General features: G+C 39.9%; 1 protein-coding gene across 7 annotated transcripts in view; it reads left to right on the forward strand.

The window, feature by feature from the left end:
- Positions 1-606: 606 nt before the first annotated feature.
- FBXL4 (F-box and leucine rich repeat protein 4) overlaps positions 607-24635 on the forward strand; it is a 61244-nt gene continuing 37215 nt past the window's right edge. For 2 of the 7 annotated variants that reach the window (XM_068677871.1, XM_068677872.1), the window contains exons 1-6: positions 607-779; positions 5508-5679; positions 6490-7079; positions 13894-13926; positions 15496-15841; positions 22818-23062. In XM_068677871.1, the coding sequence (XP_068533972.1) occupies positions 6571-7079; positions 13894-13926; positions 15496-15841; positions 22818-23062 (1133 nt within the window). In that variant the 5' untranslated portion in view covers positions 607-779; positions 5508-5679; positions 6490-6570. Of the gene's footprint in view, positions 780-4996; positions 5156-5507; positions 5680-5727; positions 5861-6489; positions 7080-13893; positions 13927-15495; positions 15842-22817; positions 23063-24635 lie in introns of those variants that run through there. The other 5 variants (XR_011095184.1, XM_068677867.1, XM_068677868.1 and 2 more) reach the window with 4 other exon arrangements.

Genomic DNA, 24635 nt, shown 5'->3' on the forward strand with positions numbered 1-24635 from the left:
GAATTTGTGTTAAAGCATTATATATAAAGTATCTTAGATAGCAAACATATATATACTTATTTATTTATTTTTGTATTTTTAGAGGTTTCTGAACACCTGGTCAAAGTCAGCATCAGTATTTTCTGCCGTAAGTGAAAGGTATCAGGGCAGCGCATACACTGACATGACTTCGGGTTATATTTGCGTAAGTTTGATGTCATACTGTTAATGCTTCTGTAGTTTAAAGTAGTACTGCTGAAGGAGTAGTAGTAAATGAAGAAAACGTGCTTCTAAGGTTTTGCAGGCTTCTGTTAGTCACTGTTTGTCAAAGATTAAACAAGGGGTGCCTTGTGGCGAGGCACACCCTTACCACAGCTCGCCACGTTTTCCCCGGTACCACTTGAAGCGGAGTGGCGCTGGGGACTGAGGAGCCTGGAGGGACTGACAGCGGCTTGGGCAATCGCCACAGGACCTGGAGAGGAAGCAGCTTTTGGGGCAGCAGGCACGAGCAGCCGGGCATGCGTGCCGAACGAGGCAGCGCGGAAGCCGACCGTGACGCTCATTAACAATCATCAATTAAAGCCGGGGCGTCCGACCGAGCCGGACCTGTGCTCTCAGGCTGCCTCAGCACACCCTTATGGCGGGGGGGGGGGTGCTCACACCGCTCCCCTCAGCGCCTCCCCCGTTAGCGGCCATAGCGGCGCGGGCAGGCGCAGCCGGCGGCCCCGCCCCTCCCTCCGGCCCGCCCTCCGCGGCCGTGCGGGGCTTCCGGCGGCGGCGGCGGCTTCGCCCTGCGATCGGTACGGGGCAGGGGCAGGGGCCGGGCTGGGCCGGGGGGCGGCTGCTGGGGCGCGGGGGCTCCGTGGACTCCGGGCGGGCGCCTCGCGTCTGCGGCCGGCAGGGCCGGGAGGGGCGGGCTGGGGTCCCGCTGGGCTCCGGGGGGTGGTTGAAAGGGGCAGGGGCAGGAGGGGGCTCCACGGTGCGCTCCCTGAGCGCCTGCCCGCGGGGCGCTGCCCGGGCGGGGTGCCGGGCTTGTGCCCGGTTACACCTGAGGGAGGCCACGGGGCTGGCCCAGGGTTGGTTTTATTGCTTATTTCTGCGGCGTGGCTGGGAGGGCAGGTGGTAAGGAAGCGGCTCTGCGCCGTGTGTGGGGGCTGTGCTGATGAAGGGCTGCCTGGTGGGCTGCACCCCGCGGGCACGGTGCCTCGGTGGTCGCCCTGAGCTGCCCGCACAGGTGGGGTTTGGCTCACGGGCACCGGGGTGCCGAGCCGCCGCCTGAGGTCTGGTCCTTGCCAGAAGGCGGAGGTGGTCACTGGAGTAGTTTGGGAAGCGTGGATTTGGGATGTTCTGATGCTCATGACAACAAGGCTTTAAATAGTTCAAATTGCTTAGCATCCAGTTGTGTCCCAAGGTGCAAGTTTAGGAGTCCGCCCTGTGTAAAATGTCTCAGTCTCACGGCCAGGACATCTTCCACGAAGCAGCACAGCAAGTGGGGCCTAAGTGTTGCAAGTGCTTATTCACTTTTACCTGACGTTAGCTCCTCACTTCAACAAGCTGAATGTAGGCATTGGCACAATGTACAAAATTAACAGCGAGAGATGCTAACGCGTGGTAAAAATACTGTTTTAGCCTCTAACGTAAGGTTTCAGTATTCCCTCTGTGCATTGACATGCAAAGATAATCAACATTTCCCCTTGACCATCTTTTACATGAGATGTAGTTATTAATTGCATTAATCATTCTTCAGAGATAATGATCTATTAGTTTTTCTTTTTGCAACTTATCAATGTTGCTGTTTCTTCTACAGTCAAATGAAAGGGAACTCTACGTGGTATTCCCAAGCATGGGATTAGCAAAACTGGTGTAAAGAGGAACTGCTACCCCTCTGGCTTTAAAACTCAAACCTGTTGCATGAGTGACTTTTAGATACAGCATTTGCTTCTCTTGAAATAGTAGGAACTTTTCTCTAACACGTGTATTGTCAGGGATGAAATATGCCATCTTTCATTTTTTTATTCCTATGTATAATATGTTACTTATTATGTCTCTTACACACATCCTTTGCTCAGCAGTCCCTCGACCCCCCCACTATTTTTCTGTGTATTTCCCACATCTTTGTAGCATTCTGATTGGCGAGTAACTACGTATTGCTCATGTTTCTGCACTTATGGGAGAAAACTGAATGCTTGGGACTTGAATTTGCAAAAATAACCAAACTGAATGGGTACAATAATTATGAACAGGATGGGTTACTTGGAAGCTGGACGATGGATTTGTGTATGTAAACACCCTGTAAAAAGGAGCAAAGTGGTACAAAGAGATCTAGTGCCCTTGAATACTTTTGTTTAGTTACTTCCTGTTCCAATTAAATACGTAGAGAAGCCATAAGATATGTTCCTTTATCAAGGAGTGTTTGAAGAAAGGAAGCAATGAATTACAGTCTCAGAAGGCTTTCTGCATGTGTAGCAAGAAGGAAGAGTTCATCATGTAGAAGAAGGGAATTTCCTCACATCGTTGAAATGGTTGTCAATTAAGTAACGATTGGGTAAGAGAGGCTGTAAGTGCCAATAAAACATGTGGATTGTGATGTGTTTTGAAAGAAAGTAGCTCTGAGCCAGCGCTGGCTTCACCCAAAGCGGCAGCGAGCTGAGCCAAGCTGAGCTGGTTCAGAGTGCTGAGCTGCTCATCTGGCCGCAGTGGCTTCTGCGGTGGCTGCTGGTGGTCCTGGTACGCAGTAGTACTGTGCCAGCCTGTTTAATGGTATCTTGAGAAAGAATATGATGTGAAAAAGAGCAAATAAAAGTAGAATGCTGCTGCCTGGGAGAAGGATAAAAAGGTGCATTTAAAAGAAACCTTTCTTAAGCTTCAGTTTGGCATAATTATGCCCATAGAAAAGAACAATATGCAACAGGAGTGCTACAGATAGGAAGGTATAGCTGCATAGGCCCAAATGGGTTTCTTAAAAATAATCAATTAGTTTGAAGGAAGAAAGAAAAAGTTTTCTATGTAAGCTTTGCACTGCTCTGGAGGTGTTTATCTTGATGCTTTGCGTAGGCCTGAGCCTGCATCTTTACATTTGCAAAGGTGGGTCCCTTTAATTGGAAGTCACATTTACCTGTGGCAGATCTGAACAAATCTCTCCATCACCTGGCCCTACTGATCTATATTTAGTGTAATTCTTTCACCAGCTTGTTGTCTTTCAACCTCTTCAGTGTTTTTTCATTGGTCTTTTAACTTCATACAAGTGTTAATGCTTCTTTTAAAATGCCAGAAAAAAGGGTTTCTATTTGTATTGCAGTCCTAATGTTTATCCTTCTTTCCTGCTTTTATAAGCTACTAAATCCTATGTTACTTTTAACTCTTTAAAAATGATTTTCCTCCACTTGTATTGTTCAGACTAACATGGTTTTATGTCAGCTGTATGCTCTTCCCTGTTAGTTCCCACTTCTCAACTTGAGCATGTTGGCTGATGACAGCCAAGATTGACAAAGCCGTGTCCGTCTCAAGGTTGTAAGTCTGATAAGAACTTAATGGAAATCATTCAGGTTTGTGGGGAAGAACAACCCAACCGAAGTGGTGCTCCTGATCATGGAGAATTTGGCGCGTGGTTGCCATTTACCCATTGTGTCAGACCTGGCATCTGGCTCCCTGGTTGCCTCGAGACAGCGGGCGGTCACCCTGCTCTGAGCTGGGGCAATGGGAATGTGACTCAGTTGTAAGCTGGGATCTGAGGGTGCTGGGCAGGGGTTGGAGCAAGTTCTGAGTCTTCAGTGCAGGTGTGAAGTTACGTAGGGCACATGTGGTATGTGAGGTCAGCGATTCATGCCCACTCATGCAGCCCAGCCAAGTGGCTCTGCAAGCTGAGCTCTGTGAAGCCCCGAGTTATGTGGAGTGGGCTCCAAGCTGTCTGAATCGGTGCAGGGTTGAGTTTGGGGCTTGTGGTTGCACTGGGCTACGCGTGATGCCAGGGCTTGATGACAGGAAGCTTGATGTCTGCTGGCACACTCTATAAAGAGATTTCACTTAAGAGGGGGAAAAAGCCAGAAGAGGAAGGTATTTGTAATCTTCACATACATCTTATGGCAGTTCCGTGCTGAAAAGCTATCTGTTTTTTGTCATTATAGAATTATCTGAGTTGGGACCCCTCTGCCAAAAGGGGAAAAAGGTTGGAGAGTTTGCTGCTATTTTTTCCAGTGCTTTTTCTAAAAGATGGTTCAACAGGATGCTTGGGGGAAATGTGACATTATTTGGTTTTGGCATTCCAGCAGAGCTTAAAATGAATCCCGAATACCATCTCTACGCATTTCCTCCTGCACTGAATGTCAGGAGCAATTCATGTTGCTGACAGCTATGTCAACATGTGAAACTGAATGAAGGGCAGGAACTAAACAAAAAGCTAATAATAGAGGAGGCAAGAAAGTGAGAAGTGAACACTTCATTAGGAAACTTTCTTGCTGTCATGCGTAAGAGGACGGCATAGTGCAGCCTGCCTTATCTGTTACTGCATGCGCCGTGTGGACAGCGTTCAAACGGCGAGAGCGGTTTGTATGTGCATTTTGTGAGTATGGGAGATGAGCAAGTTACCCAAGAAATATGCACAGTGGACTTGCATTGAAGCATACCAATGCCACTTTGATTCCTCTCCATCTTGCTTATTTATTTACCATAATTTCAACTTACCCTTTCAAAATATCTGCAAGGTACAGCCCCACGTGTACCCATTTTGAATGGTAAATAAGGTGGTTTGTCTCCCGGGCAATGAGAGGCATCGTGTTAATTGCTGTGTGATGCATCTTCTGCTATTAGAGAGTCATTGCTGATGGCTCAGCGGTTACCACAGGATACGCGCTGTGGTATGTAAGTGTATGCTGGTTAGTGTAAACTAACCGGCAGCTCCATAAGGGCTGCTGGAGACGTGTTTATTCTATTCTGAGATATGCTTCGTCATCCCTGGTCTGGCCTGTAACAGGTTACAGGCGCTGCTCCTTGTTTTTCCTGGTAGAGCTGGCAAACAAGCTAATCTGGAGGCCAGCAGAGAAACAGTCTGCGTGCTGGAGAGGATGATCCTGGAGGGCTGTGTTACTGCCCGGGTGCCTTGTGTACCGCTAGCAGGAATCGGGGAACGCGGTCCCGGTTCTGCTGTGCGTGGGTAAATGCGACTGTTTGCATCATGCAGGTATGGAGTGGCTGCTAAATATGGGACAAGCATATGTAAGAGGATCTCTATTAGTAGGGAATATGATACAGCACTTCTCTGTCCTGAAAAAAAATGTTCAGCTATAAATATTTCTTTACCACTGTAAACAGAAAACTTTACCAAAGAGGCTCATATATAATTAGCCTTTTTCTAGTAGTTAAACCTGCTTGTTTGTCTTTTACTTGTGATTCAGTCTAGGCCATGTAAAACAGGTTGATGTCTTTAATTATTAGTACATTTTGTGCTGACTTTTTTCAGGGTGCATGTCTGTGCAGATCTAGTACATCTTGTGTATAACTGAATTGTTACATAAATCATTTTCTCTTACCAGAATTAAAATGCTTTCTATGGGGACTTCTGCTTCTGATGCCAGAACTCTTCAGAAGACTTACTTTGTTGTGTGGCTTAAAGGAAGATGATACTGTTAATGAACTGTGAGCATCCTTCAGGAGGCTGGTGACCCTTCAGTCATTGGTTAATGCTGTCATGGACAACTTCAAAGGGTAATGACAATATTTTTGTGAAACCATTCACGCTATTGCACTGGTATGGGAAAGACTGTGGGTTTTTTTTTTTTGGTTTAGATTAATGCCCAAAGCTCTTTTGTTTCACTCTAAAAGCCATTCAAAGTATGGGAACAAATTAGAGGAAACAGTTCACAGGAGTAGCTGTCCAACTTCCTATGTAAGTTGTCTTTGAAGAGTGTATTTACTCTCCAGATGACATTATAGTCTAGATATAGTTGAGCTAACTTTAAATGAAATGATTTGGTTGCTGGGAGCAGTCTTGCTGCAGAATACAAGCAGTGAAGTAAATTAGGTTTTGTTGAGCTGTGTATGGCTGCAGCCTGCCCATGTACCCGAGTACTTTCTTAAGAACTTTTATTTTAATTGTTTTAAAACTATGCTGCAGATTATCATCGTTAAAATTATCTATAGTTAATCACAAACTCTACAACAGTTGTTTACTGCAAGGGCCAGATGTCATTTTATACTTGACTTCATTTTCATGAGTCAGTGCAGGATGTTTTTTGTTCTCAATAAGTCCCGGTAAAACAATACTTATTTTAACTATTAGTGTTACTGTTACTTGAGGGTTGGTTTTAGTTAATGTTTCTTCATAGCGTTCTCTTTTAAATGCAATAAATGGGAAGCCATGCTTAGTAGCCTACAAAGAAATAATTGTCATAAAATGTGATAGTTTATTAATGTTTTAGTAGCAGTACATTGTTTAAGAGGATATTCAAAAGAGTAAAGTCATGTTTTAAGATATATTTCATCTGCTCACTCTGTTTATTCATTCTGTTTTGTCAGCTGTTTTGCAAAACACCACAAGCAGTTAATGCACCTTATAAAGGACTCCTGACCTTTTGCAGCTTCGTAAGTCGTATCTAGATGTCACCAGTGTTTCCCATGTTAACAGTGCTGAGCATGTTTTACTATATGTGCCTTCGGCGCCGAGCTAGGACAGCTACGAGAGGAGAGATGAATAGCCGGAGGGCTATTGAATCGAACACCCGGGCCTTACCTATCAATGTTGAAATAGTTCAGTATGCCAAAGAAGTGTTGGATTTCAGCTCCCATTATGGTAGTGAAAACAGCATGTCATATACCATGTGGAATTTAGCAGGTATACCAAACGTGTACCCTAGCTCCGGTGACTTTACTCAGACGGCTGTGTTTCGAACTTACGGGACCTGGTGGGATCACTGTCCTAGTGCTCGACTGCCCTTCAAGAGGACGCCCACCTCCTTCTGCAGCCAGGACTATGTGGAACTCGCTTTTGAGGAGCAAGTTTATCCCACCGCAGTGCACATTCTGGAAACATATCATCCCGGAGCTGTAGTTCGGATTTTGGCATGCTCTGCAAATCCTTACTCACAAAACCCACCAGCTGAAGTAAGGTAAATTTTCCTTTTCTCTGTACTTTAGAGCACTGCTCTATTCTCTAAAATGTTAAATACTACAAATAATGCTGTTTAGAAAACTTGGCTTATTAGTATTTCTTTATTTCATTTCTGACCCACTGAGATTTTCTTTATTTCTGTGTAAGTTTAAGACTGGTGACATGTTTTGGTAGCAACTTGAAGAGATCTGGATTTTTCTTTTGTAGCATGAGTTAATCCAGATCCTTATATCAGATTTAATTTGAGTAAGGAGAGGATTTTTTTGTTGTTGTTGGAATTCTTACGAGCAGTAATTATGTATATCCAAAATCATTTGTGAAATGGCAGTTCTGAGTCCTTTCTGTAGTAAGAAAGGAAAATTGTCCAGAAGACTGAGGATTTGTGGCTGCACTATTGGCCTGCTTCAAGTAGCCATGAACTTCTCTCTGAATGCCCTAGGTTGTGTATGTGTGTATATATATATATTAGAATTGGGAACTATACCTGTTCATTTGGAAATGAGGCCAAAACCAGAAGTATAGAATGGTCAGACAAAAGGTGATGCCATTTGTCTGATCTTTATTTTTGGTTGAATCAAAGAGTGTAAGTAGCACTTGATTTTTTTTATTTGCTCCACAGGTGAGAAAAGCAGCCCCCTTGGTCCTGTTGTTTTTTTCTGATAGTGAGAACTCCTGATCACATTTTGGGTAGGGGGTGAGGGATCAGGAAGAGGGGGGCCTGGAGAGTAGTAAAAGGATGAAGAAAAATGCTGTAAGCAAGGTGGGAAGCTCATGGTGAGGAGGTGTGGAAATAAAAACAGAAAGAACACGTGAAAGCACAGAGTTGGGGAAAAAACACTAGGAAAAGCTATTGGTATATGCAATAAAAGTATGCCTAAAACATGTTTCAGCTACTGGGCAACTGATGTTTTTTTGTAAACCTTAGAAAATCAGGTGTTGTATATGTAATAAGAACTCTCAATGAATCTGTTCTGTGTGTTTGTGTCATCTACTGTTTAGTAAGTTTGTTTTCCAGCTCTCTAATGAATAGATACTGTGTAGCTCTAAAGTAAACATCTGAATTCGAGGAGCAGCGATAGGTCAAGCTAGTAAGGACAGGCATATGTTAGGAAGTAGGAATGTATTTGGCACTAATACGGAAGTTATTTATAGGGTTGTGTGGGGGCGGATAGCTTTTAAGACTCTTGAACTTAGAACCTAATGTGAAATGACTTCTGGTCAGTTGTTCTGTGAACTTTAATTTTACTTGTTTAATAATGTAGTGATTTATTCCTGTAAATTCATAATATAAGAAGATAGTATGCTGCAGTGCAATGCAAGGATATAATTCTGAAAAATGCTGTCTTAAAAATGCTTAACTAGTTGTTGGTTCATAAAACACAACTCTTCCCAATTCTGTGTAAAGACCAATAAATTTAAAAAAAAAAAAAAGCTTAAATGAAGGAGCTGTTTAGTAAGGTGCACTAAAAAAATGTTCAGAGAGCTAAAAAAAAAATAGAAGAGAAAATACTGATTAAAAACTTTGGGATGTTCTTTATCCTCTTGAAATGTGGTTAGACTATGAGTCCGGACTTACCCTTTTTTCATAAGAATGGATGGAATTTTTGTAGGACCCTGTCTTTCTTTGTAGGCAGAAGTATTTCCCGTTCTGCTTATGTAGGTTAGTGTTATTTTTGTTTAGAAGGCTAGCAGTCTCAGCGAGCCTTGGGACCAGTTGTCCGTTCTATGTTTTCAGTAACTTCAGGTCTTGATGCTAGAGAAGCGCTAGAGGGATTTGTACTTTTCCTCAGTAGGAGTTGGCTGTTCAGAGATGTACCTTTGGTTTGTCTCCTACTTCGGAAAGATACAAATGTCTTATGCATAATGTGAAGGAACCCTTTTTCCACATGATGTATGCAGTATTTTTTCTCCTTCCTTTCCCGCACCTGTGGGAGGGGAATATGAAGAGTTACAAGAACATGTCTTCTGCTTAATTTCCCTTGTTTTCCCTTTCAAAAATTGAGATGCCAACTAAGAATAACATTCTGGAAGTAGGAATGCTGTTGATAATCTCAGGTGATTCAGTGCTTGACAGACGTGTTGAACTTGAACTACCACAGCATTTTTTTTCCTTAGGAGGCTATGTCTCAGTTACTCAGAGGGCTTTCAGAGCTTTGTGTTCTTCTTTCTGACTGTTGTAATGCTTTTAAATCACCTGATTTAAAAACAAACCAGCACTTACAGGTTTTTATTTGCTGGCTATTGGTTTGTTTCTTCTGAACACTGCTGCAGAAAGGGCAGGTTATTAGAAAAGGTCCTTTTCAGCAGCTTCTGCTTTGAAATAGAAAGGAGGCCAAATTCTGGAATCAAACCTGTTGTGAGCGTAGGAAGTCTGAGACTTGTTTAAATGTTATGCTTAGTGGAAATGTTCTGCTTAGTGGATTATCCTAAGCTAGCTGGATAATATTTTTTTATTTGCTCAGTATTTAAAACATCAGCACATGCAAGACTTTGCTGTGTGCAAAAGCTCCTAAACCACAAGAGGCTCTGTGAAGGCTTGGTGTACCGCGGTTCTTGCTTAAGAGGTGTTTTACATATCCTTGTAGGAAAATGCCTATAGCCCACATAGTTGGCTCATAGGTTGCTCTGTTGCTTGTTCTGTACTTCAGTCACACCAAAGAATGACTTATGCATGTGTTCAGAAAAGGGTCTTTAGTGGTGTTCCTCTGGTGGTGGTAAATTGGATATTTCTGTCAATCACAGCTTTTTTATTTTTTAAGTCTTTTTATGGGTGGGATCAACTCTTCATTGAGTAGGAGAAGCATTAAATTATTTTTCAGGTTTGAATGTAATTCTGCCTAACTAATGCTTAAACTCAGTTTAACCACAGTTTCCAGCGAATTGAGTATTGTCATCTCATCTTGTGCTGCTTTAAAAACAGAAAACATTATATCACTCACCTCTGCATAAAACAACTTTTAAAAATCATAAATGTCAGAGAAGCATGAGTCTTTACACATGGAGACGTTTTTGTGCTTTTCATTAGTGCTACTCATACTTCTGCTGGTGAGAAGTATTCTTAATTTTGGTAACTTGTTAAACTGTACAACCATATGTTAGTATCCATGTGCAAATTTCTTAAATGAATTAGCTGAGTGCAGAAAATCCAAGCAAAAATTACCAAAGTGAGATTAAGGCACTATTATAGTGAAGAAGTACCCCCCTCCTTTTTTTTTTTTTTTTTGACACTGCAATGGTTATACTGATGTGAGCATGTAGGTTTTGTCCTGAGATACATGCAAGTGTTTGGTCTGGGGTTGGTGGCAAAGGTGGGTCCCTCTTCAGCCTGCAGAAGAGGCAGCTCCACACAGCTGTACTGGGGGCACTGCAGCTGATAGAGGTGTGAGCTGAGCCCAAGCAAGGAGGAGACCTCATGTTTTGTTTCTCATTGCGTATTAGATTGATGGATAGGATATAACTAGCTTCTGTGACGAGGGCAGTGTCTGCTTTTTTTGTTCCTTTTTCTTTATCTACCCAGAAGGTTTAGTCGTGACAATTCCCTAATGGCTTCTTCAGTATCAACCCTTTTGAAACACTCTGATGCTCCTAATACTTTGTTAGCTGCTGTCAAACAGTAAGAGCTTTTGTGTGTTTAAACAGGAGCTTTCAAGTCAGAAGTAATTTTTTCTGAAGTTTTTCAACTTTTTCCTTTTACAAAAATAACTTTGATTTTTAAATTTGGAATATAAAAGAAAAAATGGTCCCCATTCTTTTGTCATGGTCTCTTTCTAACTTAATTTGACAGTTTCTCTTATCTTGTGTACCTTTATAGTGATACCACATTCACGTGTTTTTATAGAAGCTCCAAAAACAGTTTCTTAACTCATCTGGGATGTGTGGCAGTACTTGGGGTGATGTTTCACAGTATGTCTTTACTGTTATGCAGTGATTGCTTCTTTAGTAGACTGGGATTTTTTTGTTGTTGTTGTTTGCTTGTTTTGAACCACCTCCCCTTCCCCGGCTTGTTTTCCACAGATATGAAATAGGTTATTTCTCAAAGGTGAGATGGTAATTATTTTACTGGCTGGGAGCAGTTCCAGAACGACCAGTGGCACCATTTTGTCTGCTGTAGTCTTGCCATTTACGTCTTTTTGACTTATTTTTTTCATGTTGTTTAGAATATTGCTAGATGTTCTTTTGAACAAAATTTCAAGTTTGACTTTGTAGATGAACAGCCTGGCTCAGTATTTTCAGGCTCAGCTGTGTTAGCTGCGTGTGAGGTCTCTTTCTGAAGGTGCTGAAGCTTGTAAAGCTGCTGCAACCAGAAGAGCAGACTAAGGAAGAGAGATGGGCTTCCTCTCCATCCTTTAGGAATTTTATTGTATATAGGTGGTGCGCTCTGTCTCTGGAAACCAAATCCAGATACGAATGTTGCAGATCTCTTTGCTGGCAGATGTCTTTGATTTAACAAATAAATAAGTCTCACATTCTGATAAAGGGAGTAAAACTAGAAATGTAGTGTGGTCTTATGGGTGTTTTGCTTGTAGACAGCAGCATTCAGATGCTTCTTCCTGCTCTGCCTTTTGTTCCCTATGAATCCTGGAGGAATGCACCCAAAGCACTACTAATACTATGAACACATTAGAGGGTGGTAAGGGACCTTCAGGGCTGTATCTCATCTATGTCTAACACACAACTTAAATTTTAGCCATTTGCATCCTTATTCTTGTTCTGACATCTTCAGGGAAAACAGACCTTTCTCTTGTCCAGATGACCATCACAGGTAAGTGACAGTCGGTAGCCTTCTGAGTTGTGAATTTCTTGGGAAAGGGCACTTTTTGTGCTTGAGGGTTGTGTGCTGCTTCCTTCACTTTTTACCCCAATCTCAATTTTACTATGCAAGAAATCTTCTCAGGAGATTGCAGGCAAAGTTTAATCTTGTCTCACGATTTACTTGTCCCAGGAGCCACTTTTCCAAAAGATCTTTCTTATGTATTTTCTAAGGAAATAACCAGGTCTACTCAGACATAATCATAGCTATTCCCTTTCTGCATAAAAGCTTTCAAACAGGAGAAAAAAAATGGCAGTAAATGTGTGCTGCCGTTTGACACAAACCTTGCCAGTCTGTTTCTCAACTTGACAATCATTAGGCTGTATTTTTCCTTCATGAAAGGAAGGAGAGAGATTTTTTTTTGTCATGTCTCATCCCCCATGGAAGCGTATGGAGTCTTTGGCTTCAGAAATTTGAGCAGGACAAGTTCCTACCTATTTTCATGAAGTAGAGAAAAACCTATAATGGACTTCATTAAAGCTGAATGGAAAAACTTGGCTAAAGTCCTCATTTTCTTTACTCAGTAGAGAAAACAGTACAGATCTGACTGCCTCTCAGACTTTGCATGGCAGTGTAAAGGCTGAGTCTTCAGCACGTTGCTGGTTAAAAGCTTATTATCAAAGCACTCTCATTGCAACTTCTTTTGATCAGCCATTACTGTACATCTGCAAGACTTGAGGACAAACAATGTCCTATCTTCAGTCATTTGATTCAGCTTGAGTTTTGAGAGCTCAGAGAACCTAATTAACTCAAAGAGGGAGAAATGGGAAATTTCCTTTGACTTCTATTCAGGTGTTTGTTGGGATTCAATTTCTTTTTGTCTAGGGTTAAATAGATTCTGGAGGATCTTAAGTTTAGAACAAATGCAGGCAGCCTGATTAGTGAAGCTAATAAGATACACATCCTCAGACCAGAACTTGACTGTCAAAATGCCTTTCTTCCGAAGGGTTTTGAAGCAGATGGTTTTAATGCTCCGGAATAGCAGAAATGCGGTTCTTAATGAAGCCTGTTGCACATAGCCTGTTGAAGTCTCAAGGTTCATTGATACATAGATCCTAGAGGAAGAGACCACTTCCAGTTACAGCAGTGGATGTATTAAGAGATTTCTTCCCTAGCATAAGCATATACCAACACTGACTCAGAGCAATTACTATGGCCTGTTTTTCTGTGTGATGCCACCAAGGGAGAGAATAATGTCAAAAGCAACCTTGCGGACTTGAGGTTTTCTAGTTAAACCAGCAGCTGACTCCTTTAAAGATGGGTTAGTAGGCTGCTGATGAAAAAGAAAGCAGTGTGACGAGGACAGTGAAAAAATAGTCATTGGCCTTGTTCACCAGGTTTGTAATGTGGAGTTTCACAAGACTGTAAAAAGCTCTGCTATATGTCCTTCATTTACTGTTCTCTAGTTTATTACAAAGGCTGTGAGCTGAAGGCAGTACTTGCTGAAGGAGGTGGTTGCTTTGCAATTTGAATGTAGGCCTGCAGATGTATTTTTTTTTTCAGTGCTACTGCTAGTTAATCCTTTCTTAAGGGCACCAGAGGAGAAGTCAGTAACTAAGACATGTTCAGTTAAAAGTTGGTAGTACAGTGTGTGTTAATTAATGAAAATACAGTCTTGAGTTTCCCTCAGGATAGTTTGAGTGGGTATAAGAAAGTGTCTAAGAAAAATATCAGGTGGTCATCTGGGTATGTTCAAGAAAGGTCATGTGCAATGCCAACATTAGGTGTTTGCTTAGGGCATCGACCTATGGAAGAGGGTGTGACAGTGGGACTATGTCTGTTGTATTTTTTCCATGAGTTGACATTCATCTCCTAAACTAATGAAACTTACATTCATAGTATAAGTTTCAGAAAAAACAAACAAACAAAAAAAAAACCACCAAACCTCTTAATTTTATGGCAGAGGTGTCCACTCTAGTGTGTTGGTACTTGCTGATGTTCCATATGTTCTCCAATCCTGCATGTTTGGTTTTAGTTCATTATATTTTTTTTCCTTTGACAGAAGACTTCTTCAGGCCTCCTATTCTTCTGTAAGGTATTCATGGAGAGTGGCATGATGTAGGATAGGAAAATTTATCTGTGCATACCTGAAAATGTCCATTGTGAAATGGAAGTTTCAGCCATTATGGAATAATTTTCCTATCCTTGAAATGTGAGCAAATATCAAGCTTCTAAGGCTTATTTATACTGTGTTATGTTTAATGGAAGTCCTTTTACATGTTTTACTTTATGATGGCCAGAGTTTAGGCATTTGGATCTGGAAAGCAAAGCATGTTTGATTTTTTGCTGTGTGTTCTGCAGTACATGTCAGTGTTGAACAGCACTTGTGAGCTCAGAGTAGTGGTCTCTGTTAGGGGGAGCAGAGGTACTAGGAAGCAGACCCAGTGTCTCTGAGACCTGTGGGATAAGACAGTCTGAGACACGTCTTTGAAGCTGGGACCAGGCTGATACGAAAGGTGGAAGAGATAAGGAAGTGTCTGGGTTTTGCATGGGGAGTGTATGGAGATTGCTGTAAGTGTAATGTCAAAGGGCGAGTGGCTGCTGGAGGTTTCCTTTTTTACTAGTCAGCTAGACTTAAGGATGAGGAAGAGGGGAGGAAAAGATGGGCATCAGTGACTGGAGGACCTCCAAAATCCTCTCACTGGATGAGGACCCATGCACATATAAAGAGCGTGTTTCTGTTTTCAGGCCTTTTGACAAGCTTGGGAGCACTCAAGACCTAATGAATATAAGACTTGATTCTCCAGATTACTCAGTTGGCAGCAGGGTTCACTGTCATTTACTGGAAGAGATTTGAGGTCTGTGTGTACAAGTGAGGATGTATGTTTGGAAGCTCTGTGCATGCCCTGAGCCGCCTTCTGTCACCAGAACAGAGAGCATTAAAATGTTTTAGTTGATCAGTTTTGAAATTTTAACATTCTTTGCAAAAGGCCCTTTTAAAGATGACCTGAAGATCCTATTTTCTCTGATATTTAACCGTAACATTGTACTAATGAGATAATTTGACAATGAAATGCTTCTAAAAATGGTATTTTGCTTACCTGGTTAGATAAAGTACAGGTGTTTTTTTTTTTTTAAAAAAAAAAAAAGGATTTGTTAATGCTGCAGTTTGGACCACTGTGATGTGAATGAGTGAGAGCTGTGTGGTTTGTGTTTTTTTTTTCCCTTTTGTGTTTTTGTGAAAACCTTGTGAGGTTGGTTGACTGTAGTTGAGTTGCTTGACTGTTCCCTGCGTACTAACATACGACCATTGTCAAGACATCTTCAGTCCATTTGTTGCAATAACCTCACCTGTGAGATGTTGGAACGTGTATAGCAGTAGTCTAACACAAATGCATGGCAATGAATGTACCATTCATTTTGTTAATTAGCAATACAGAGAAAATAGGCTACGGTTATGAACTAGTGTGACCTGGTAAATTCATTCTTTGGATGTTTACCAAGGCTAGGGAAAAATGTAACAATTTTCATTTGCCTTTCAACCATGTTTCTTGCTTTCTGAATGCTTCTGACAAAAGCACTCTTCTGTGTTCAGAAATTGGTTTAGTTACACTTATCTCAATCCCTTACTTGTGCCCATTATTATTTTTTTTTTTTTTCACAGATGGGAAATCCTTTGGTCTGAGGCACCTACAAAAGTGAGTGGTCCCCAGGCTCGGCAATTCACACCTTGTATCAAACAAATAAACTTCCCCACGAACTTAATTCGACTGGAAGTGAACAGTTCTCTTCTAGATTATTACACTGAATTAGATGCAGTAGTACTACATGGTGTGAAGGAGAAACCCGTGCTTTCACTGAAGACTTCGATGATTGATATGACTGATATTGATGAAGATGAGGATGAAGAGAAGTATGGCTGTGGAATGGACGCTCTTAACAAACAGTTCAGCGTTGTTACCCTCAGGGAATGGCCAACTAATGGGTATTTTGACAAACTGCCTTATGAGGTAAGAAAAGCGTGCTTATGCTCCAATACAGTTGTTTTAATAATTGAGTGCGAAAGTGCTCTATATAAGGTACTGACCAAGACTGTTTTTTCCAGTTATAGTTCCTTGCATTCTTTTGTGAGTCTCCTGCAGTTATAGAATAGTTATGCCTGAGTTATGATAGTCTGTCTGCTTCAGTGGGTGGATATTAACAAGTCAGTTTGCTGGTGTTTACATTGTTGCAACACTTATTTCTCAGGAATCCCTCCACTGATGTACTTTTTTTTGCCAGTTATTCTAGCCTTAAACTTCTAGCTCTTGAATTTAGAATCTTCCACTAGTTTTCCAGTAGTACAGACACATAATTTTTAGTCCTTATATTTGACAAAGATGATACAGGAAAAAAATGGAAAAAGAATGTGTATTTTTTTTTTGCTTCCAAATATTTTATTGACTTAGTTTCTTTTCCTGATTTCTTACAAAAACCTGGAACTGCTGGAAATATGATTGCTGAATATTGTGTGCTGACCTGGAAGTGTAGCCTTACTAGAGTGTAGCCATTCACAGAGACTGGTATCATAGAGCAGGAAGAGAGAGATGGTCACTTTCACCTCCTCAGAAACAAACTGGGTTTGCATGTAGGGGAGAGGAGTCCTAATTTGCTGGTCAGACCTCGGGTCCTGTTCCTACCCTTTAGGCTGCTGCAGTCTGGCAAAAGAAGCCAGGTTTTGTTTTCTGAGGTAACATATCAAATGCTCAGGGTGCTTCTGTCTTGAATCAGTTTCAGTTGTGAAAGTGAAGGAGGGTGGTGAGAGATACTGTCACTGGTTGCAGGGCATTTTCAGGAATGTGTGATCTAACAAAACAGTATTTTGTTTTTATTATGTCTTTTTTTCTAAGCTTCCTAGTTCAGCACCTGAAGGCCATGTTGGGTGCCTGTGTGCTCTAGTAATCTGTAGGACTTCTGTTCTGCTTGTAAAGAGGAAAGAGGACAAGAATATGACAATTCTCTCTGTCTTTCTCCTGTGTATTTATCGTCTTTTACAAGCTTATTTCAGTTCTTGAGGGCTTATTTGTTGTTGCTACAGTGGAATAACAGATGAGGATACTATCCTCATCGTGAGTTAGCACTACTGTTCTCTTCCTCCACAGAATCCATATAGCAGTCAATATATTTCACTGTTGCTGCTTGTATATCTGTACTGGAGTAAAGAAAGTAGTTTTCTGCATGTGCAAGGGCGTAGTTGAATCTAGAACATCTTAAAATGTGTAAATGTGTTTGAAATCTTTGTCATTCCAACAATATTAATTGTAGGGAAAACTTGATTTAAATCTGGGCAGTCTTGTTTGAAAAGACTGGATAAACTGCTTTATAATAGTTGCCTATCTGAGATTAATCTCATTTTTGTTCTGCATAAATATACAGATTATCAAGATCATAGTGTAAGTAATTATAATGTGTAGTCCTGTTACTCCTTCGAACTCTTGCCTCCATGTGCCTTATTGTGCTTTTCTGCTTTCCGTTTTGTGTACCAGCTACCTTTTTAATCAATTTTTTAACATGTTTGGTTTCATGAATGCATTTATACAGTCTATCAATACCGAGCACATTTTTTTTATTTTGCTTTGATTTAAAGAACCTGAATGGCTAGAATAGTTATCAGAAAAGTACAAAGGGGTATTTCTGGACTGGTTTTGTGACAGCAGCAGTACCAGTTTTCTGCTTTCTTGATCCAGCTGGAATGCTTGGGTATTGAAGCAACAAAAATGTTGTGCTTTGTAGTATGACAGTGTTTTATCCCATCTGATATGGGAGCAGTACTCTGCATGCTATCTTCAAGAATGACAAGTGTCAGATTTTTCTGGAAGCGTTTGAATTCTGTAATGAAGTAAGGAAACCACCGACTCCTTCCAATTTTGATTATGACACGTTACATGAAAAATTTTTCTTCTTGTAGGCTCATGCTGATTATGAATGTGCAACTGTCTTCAGTCTTCATACATGGCTGTTTCTTATTTGAGCTGTTTCAGGCTTCTTCATTCTACCCAACATAATTCACAAAATATGTAAGCCGAATGGTCTTCTATGCTAATCTTGAAGTAGACGACAGTTCTTCCAGTCTTTGTTTTGCCTTCGGTGTCTTTCTGAAACTTCTGTAGTCTATGAAAGCATAATCTATGTTGCTCTTCGGGATTGATTGCTGCAGTGTGTGCTCTAAAAACGTTGTCATAGTACAGTTAGCTTCTGCCAACAAGAGAATAATGCTCAGCTCCCGGGGTGTAGAATTCCTTAGAGGAAAGTGATGAACTGGATGAGAGAATATTCCTTCCCTGTTCATGGGCAGTGTTGACAGATCCTTAGTAGCTGTAGAGTACTTGTGCTCTCATCATCTGTTCTCCAAAATTAGCTTAAATTTGAGTAAGGATTTTCTAGGAGCCTCTTCATGTCTCTTTCTCCCCATTATCTTTGATCAACTTGCATTGCTTGTAAAGTGGAATGAGTTAGGCCTTAGTCTTAGTCATCTTTGTAGACATGCTTGAGACCTGAAGTCCTGAAGCAGGGCTTCAAGAAATTGGAGAAATACCTGCCACAGCATACCTGTTGTGCAGTGTGAGACTCACTTAGATGCTCCAGGTACCAAGAACTTCCTTCCTCTGGATGAAGGGCAGGAGAAATCTTGCATGCTGCAGTCCAAAATACATCTTTGATGTAAATTTTCAATACAAAAAGGTATAAACAATGTTTTCATCATTCCTTGAAGCCAGTTTTTCCTGAATCTGCCTAAAAGATTTATGAGCTGTTTTTGTCTACTGGGAAGTGAATTTTGTCACTAGATATGGATTTAGCACTTACATTCCGTGAAAATTGGTCTTAAATGTAAGACATACATCCCTGAAGTGATACTTAAAAGAACTGAAGCAATAAGAAGGAGCATTTTATCACAAAATTCTTGTATCTTTCCAGAACAAATATTTGTGGGCTTTCAGCTAATTGGTAAGATTTTATGCCTCTCTTTGAATTGAGAATCGCACAAGGGTCTTAAAAGCTGCTTTAACAGCTGATAACCACATGGCCACAAGATTCCCTTCAGTCAATGGTTAATGCACTGCCAGTTGCCGTAGCAGACTAGGCTCTGAGCAACGGCACACGGAGAAGACAGCTCTACAGCCCTGGTCTTCTGGAGACTTGATGATTTGTGCAGGCTGTCAGTGTGATGCTTTCCTGTTCTTGGAATCAAGAAGGGGGTTAAAACCTTCACAGCCTTTCATTGCTGAGAAGATCAGAGCCTGTGCTTTTGTGTTGCGTTTTATGCAACACCGAAGCATTTTATGTGGGTAGAATGAAGAAAAGGAAGACTTAAAAGGAATGTTGCAAAATAGATGCAAGGTCCACTTTTCATATATTCACATAAGCTATTAAGTGTGTATGTGTTTGCTGGTGCAAGCTATGGGATCATGAAACTAGGGACTACATTTTTTTAAACCATGCTGAGGAATATCAAAAGCCACAGAATGTTTATTACCTACTCCTGCTTTCTTTCTTTTCCTTTTTGTACATGTACCCTTCATCCTTTATCTAAGCATGTCATAATAGCAGTTCTAATTATTTAGAGCCTAAGCTGTGGCAGATCTAGTTGCAGAACAAAAAATTACAAATAATTTAAGTCTTTCTGAATTATAGTTTAGGCCAATGTGTTTTCATATTGGAAGAGCTCAAATAGAAGGATTGATGGAGGAAATTTTTAGGAAGTGTGGAAGTGTTAGTTTTGACTAGTATTTGAGGGCTGTCTTCTGACCATGTCAAGTTCTGCATTATCATACTATAACCAAAGAAAGAATATTATTGGATATAAGTGATTGCTTGCTACGATTCTTAATAAAAACTTCTTGGTTGGTAAGCACTACTAGAAGCTGCACCCCTGGTTAATTTTTATCCTGTGCATTGAAGTGTGTGATTGGGATTTTGCCTGAGCTTACAAGCAAACTTGGATGCAATAGGTGAGATTTATTTGGTTTTTCAAAGATGTTGTGTTTTTGAATCTATAATTCAAAATATATGAAAATGTTTAAGGTGCTACAATGAAAGACTATGATGATAAAAAAAAAAAAGGCAGATAAGACTCAGGATCCTTTTGGTGTGCAGATAGTGCAGTGAATTTGTATATTGTAATTCCCTACAACTCAGCAAATGGCGATTTGGAAGCCTCCAGTTTTTAGATATTATCTCCAGCATCTATTGATCTCCTCGTATCTCTAAAACTGGGTATGTGCAGTGTTTTACCTGGAAATGGGAGAAAGTACTTTTTATTTGATTTTCGCTGTTGATAGATCAATCAGTGTTGAATTAGCTATATTTTGTTTTCCTCTGTTTTGCAGTGATCATTGTTTTGACTGATTTATAAGAAAGTGAAACAATAGTTGCAGTAATTTTTCATAAATGCAGAATAAAAGCAGTTGTTTGCAGGAAGCAGTGTTATAAGATCAATTTTCAAAGCACATAATTCTGTGATGTTCATAGAATCACTGTGACCACAGCATAGCGCAGTGCAGCACATCATGTCGCATACTTAATGTTATCAAATTTTATGTTATGCTAGGATACACCTACATAAATTTCTGACAGTCCAGACTAACAGTGATTACTGGTTATTAGCCTGTAGATTTGGGACCTGTTATATTTGTTTAATCAAAATCAAGAAAACTTTATTTTCAGTGATATTTCTTTTTTTTTCATTCTAGATATTTCATCTTGGGTCGAGTAGGGTTGCAATGTCCTCTATGTTACAAAAGACCCATTGCAGTCATCAGTTAGCATAAAGGAACATTGGTGAGGCATTTATAGTTCCATTCACCATTATCTTTACTGCTCAGAAATCACAAAGTAACTTTTTTCCACTGAACAGAATTTGTGTTGCTTTCTATGAGACATTTATTACACCACATTAATTGTAGGCATAAATCTAGCTAACTGTGCAGCCTTCATTGCTGAGCTGTTTGTTTTAGAAAACCTAATAAATATTGGACAAATCTGAGGGAGAAAATGCAAGATATTTAGTTGGTTTACAGAATGCAGGATAACTGAAGGTTGCAAAGCAGTTGGAAAGTGTCTTTCAGAATATTGAAAAATTGTTTAAAGGTGGTCTAAGAAAAATGTGTATGTGTTTAGGTATATCCTACTGCAAAGCCAAAATGGTGTTAGTCTTTTAAGATGAGGCAAAACAGAAGTCTGAGCAAAGGAAAAATCAAAATATTAACTTAGGATCATATCTACATTAGCTCCTAGTTTGATGTGTCTCCTACTGAAATGCTAACAACCTAAATGTCAGCTGGGAGCAGACTTTGATTATAATTTATTAACTGTGCTGTGTATATGCAGTTCATTGCTATTACATTGAAATGTCTGCTCTGATCCACAGTATCAAGCTGATGCAGAGGTAAAAAAAACAGGAGTATTTTTAGGGGCAAGGAAAATGGAGGAGAAGGGAAGAGGAAAGTCATGAAATCAAGCTTGAGAGAAACTTGAGTATATGCAAGCACAATGTTTTGGCATTGGATTTTATGTTAAGTTTCTGAAAAGTATGTAGATATGTGGAGTGTTTGATATCCAAATACTAAATCTGGAGCTGAGTAGGAAGTAACACTTTTCACTTTTCAGGAAATTGAATTGTTTACTTATTTTTTTTCCTCTCCCAAAAGTAGAGGGGAAGAGGGAAGGTGGAAGCTAGCTGCATAAATTGTTACTGTAGATGTACAGTCTGCTTGGAAAAAGGCTTCACTTTGGTTTTATGTCAGGCATTTTATTACAGTTTTTGATGGTTTTGTCTTATGAGTCTTTAAATTAAAATGAAACATGGTATTTTGAAAGGGCCACAGGACTCTCCCTGGTTTAAGCTATTTTTTTTTTGTTTGAATTAAATCAGTTAATCAATGTAGAGGGATTTTTTCCCCCACTCTGCTTGAAAGTGCTTGTTCACTTCTAATTATATAACCTGAGTGCAGGTGCTTACAGCTGTTAAAGGCAGCCACAGTAAAGTAAGCATTACTTTTCACATTTCATTTTTCTGGTGTGTTTTCTCTCAGGTATCTAAGTTAGGGCAGGGTGGGTTTTTTGTTGAAGGTTTTTGCTATTTTCAAAAGTGAGTATTTGTATTTCTGTATTTGTTAATCTTGCTCTAGAAGGAAAACCAGAGCATGATAGAAGACAGGATATTTCTTCTTAGTGTGAGATAACTCATTAAAAAATGTATATAGTGGTGCTAGTGAGAAGGGCTGGTGGTTATTCTGAAGCTGAGGTGATTCAATTTGATAAAGGTAAAAAGGGGTTTTGCATTTCAAATTCGAGTCTGGCATAGAACAAAAATGCTCTCAAAATATTACAGCAAGAGATTACTTGATAAAGGAAGATCTGAATGTGTTGAAATTTTTATCTAGTTGCATAGTCCAGCACGAATGGGGAGGAAATATAAGGTGGAAATCAAAACACTTTTTTTTTTTTTTTAGAGCAGAGGAATAAATCCTAAATTAGTTCAAGCTGTGGGGAAACTGGGACGTGGTATGATTTTCATGTACTCTGCAGATATGCTACCATCTTAACTGAATCCAGAGAAGAAAGAGGATGCCAATTCAGTGTTCTGATCAATGGAAGTGCAGACATTGTGAAGGGAAATATGTAAACATAGTGTTTACATATATATCACTGTTTAAATTAGCATGGGTAAAAAAAAAAAAAACAAACTTCTAATTTGAAAGCTTCCTGTCACTTTTATATGCTGATCTGCTTTTTCCTTTCTTGTTTAATATGTTGTCAAATTGAGAAGGCAGTGCAATCCTATTTAATAGCTAATCAGTGATTTATTTGAGAAGTTACTTTTAAGTTAAAAAAAAAAAAAAAAACAACTTTGAAGTTAGAACACGTTTTATTCTGTTGCAGTTTTGCCTTAGCATTTCAAGTGCTGTATGACCATCTACCTTTTTTTTTTCTCTGTTTTTAATATAGCTCATCCAGTTGATTTTGAGTCACCTTACAGTACCAGACCTGTGTAGACTAGCACAAACTTGTAAGCTACTGTATCAACATTGCTGCGATCCTCTGCAGTACATTCATCTCAGTTTACAACCTTACTGGGCGAGAATTAATGACACGTCTCTGGAATACCTACAGTCTCGCTGCACTCTCATCCAGTGGCTGAATTTATCTTGGACTGGAAACAGGGGAGCCATTTCTGTTTCTGGATTTAGCAGGTCAGTGGGAAATGTACAAACTATTTTGACAAGCTCTCTTTGTGGAGTTGCTGCACAGGTTTGTCACTAAGTGATTGAAAAGTGATTGAAACCTTATTAAAAGACAAGAAATGTCTTTGATTTACTGTAAAGTTTGTAACTTTTCTTATGTAGAGTAAAACAAAACCAAAAAAAAACCCAAAACCACCAAACAGCTAGAACAGCAAGAAGTTTTAGCTAGATATGGAAGCAGTTGTTGTTTCAGCATATAGTTTGCATGCCTCAAACTGCCAGTGACTGAGAGGCATCTTCCAGTGGTGAGCGGTGCTCTGCTTTCTTCTGGAATTCTGAAAGACTCCATGAGAGCTAAGCTGCAGAAAGTCCATCTTACAAAGAAAATCTTTGCAGTTGTTCCATGCACAGATTGAGTCATCAGTAGGACTACAGTAATAAACAGATTACAGTGTATGCTTACAAGGTATGGGTCCTAAGTAATCACTGGAGTGCAATGTAAATGCAAATATTTTCATAAAAATGATTTAAAACATTAGTCCCATTGGGAAATGGGGGGTTTGTGTGTGCATCTTCACACTGAGTTGAAAATATGACTATGCTGTAGGTTATTAAAGCAGCAAATATGCAGAGATTCTTCTCTGTATAATAGCCATGTTCTCTGCTTCCTTAACGTATAATTTCTTGCTTTTTTGGCTGTTTGCATCAGTTAAACAGCATCTATCAGTGCACTTCATTTATACAAAAATTGCTGCTCCAACTAAGATAATCAGCAGTGGCAGGTGAACTTGACTGATAAAAAACAGAAATGTTTAATATATCTAAAACATAAATTGTCTTAGCTTTCATTTGTTTTTGAATGAAAAGGCTGAAAAGTATTCAAATGTTGTCTTTCTTTTGGTGCCTGGGTGCCTTCCCTGGGGTAGTAAAATGATTTGAAGAAATACTTTTACTTCCTTTTTCCAGAGCTTACAGTATAATCCAAGAGCGCTATGCTGTGGTCTTTTGTGCTTGTTGGTAGAAAAAGGAGATAAACATCAATTAATTGAATGGGATACAAATGTTCCTCCTAATTTTCCTAAATCTGGATTTCTTATTTGTTTTCCACATAATGTATCTAATATGTAAGCTTAACTGAGAATTTGATGTCATGAAGTTTGTTTTCTGATGTGTAGCTATTAAATGTGTTTTTGAAAACTTAGTGTGACCTTTTTTCATTTTCATGACTCTTTTTTTAAATGTGCAGTGCTGCTAAAAATTTTGTGCAGTATTAAAAGAAATGAATGTCTAAGCTCAGAGAACTACAAATTTTGCAATTCTGGCATATCTGGCTTCCTGTTAGTTTAAACAGTTATCTCTTAACTAAATTGTGTGTGTGTTTTAACTTCACTACTGACGTAGTAGCAGCACTGACTTGAAGTCAGCTGTTCTAAAATAATTATATCACCATTATGTGGGTATTGAAAAATCCAGGAAATGTGAGTCATGACTTCCCACAGTTTCTCCTTTTGAACTTTTAGATATTTCTCATCTGGCCTGAGTTTGGAGAGTTATTAGCTAAACAAGAGTTTCGAAAGACTGG

This window comes from Anas acuta, chromosome 3, assembly GCF_963932015.1.
Source record: "Anas acuta chromosome 3, bAnaAcu1.1, whole genome shotgun sequence".
In the NCBI taxonomy this organism is placed as follows: Eukaryota; Metazoa; Chordata; class Aves; order Anseriformes; family Anatidae; genus Anas; species Anas acuta.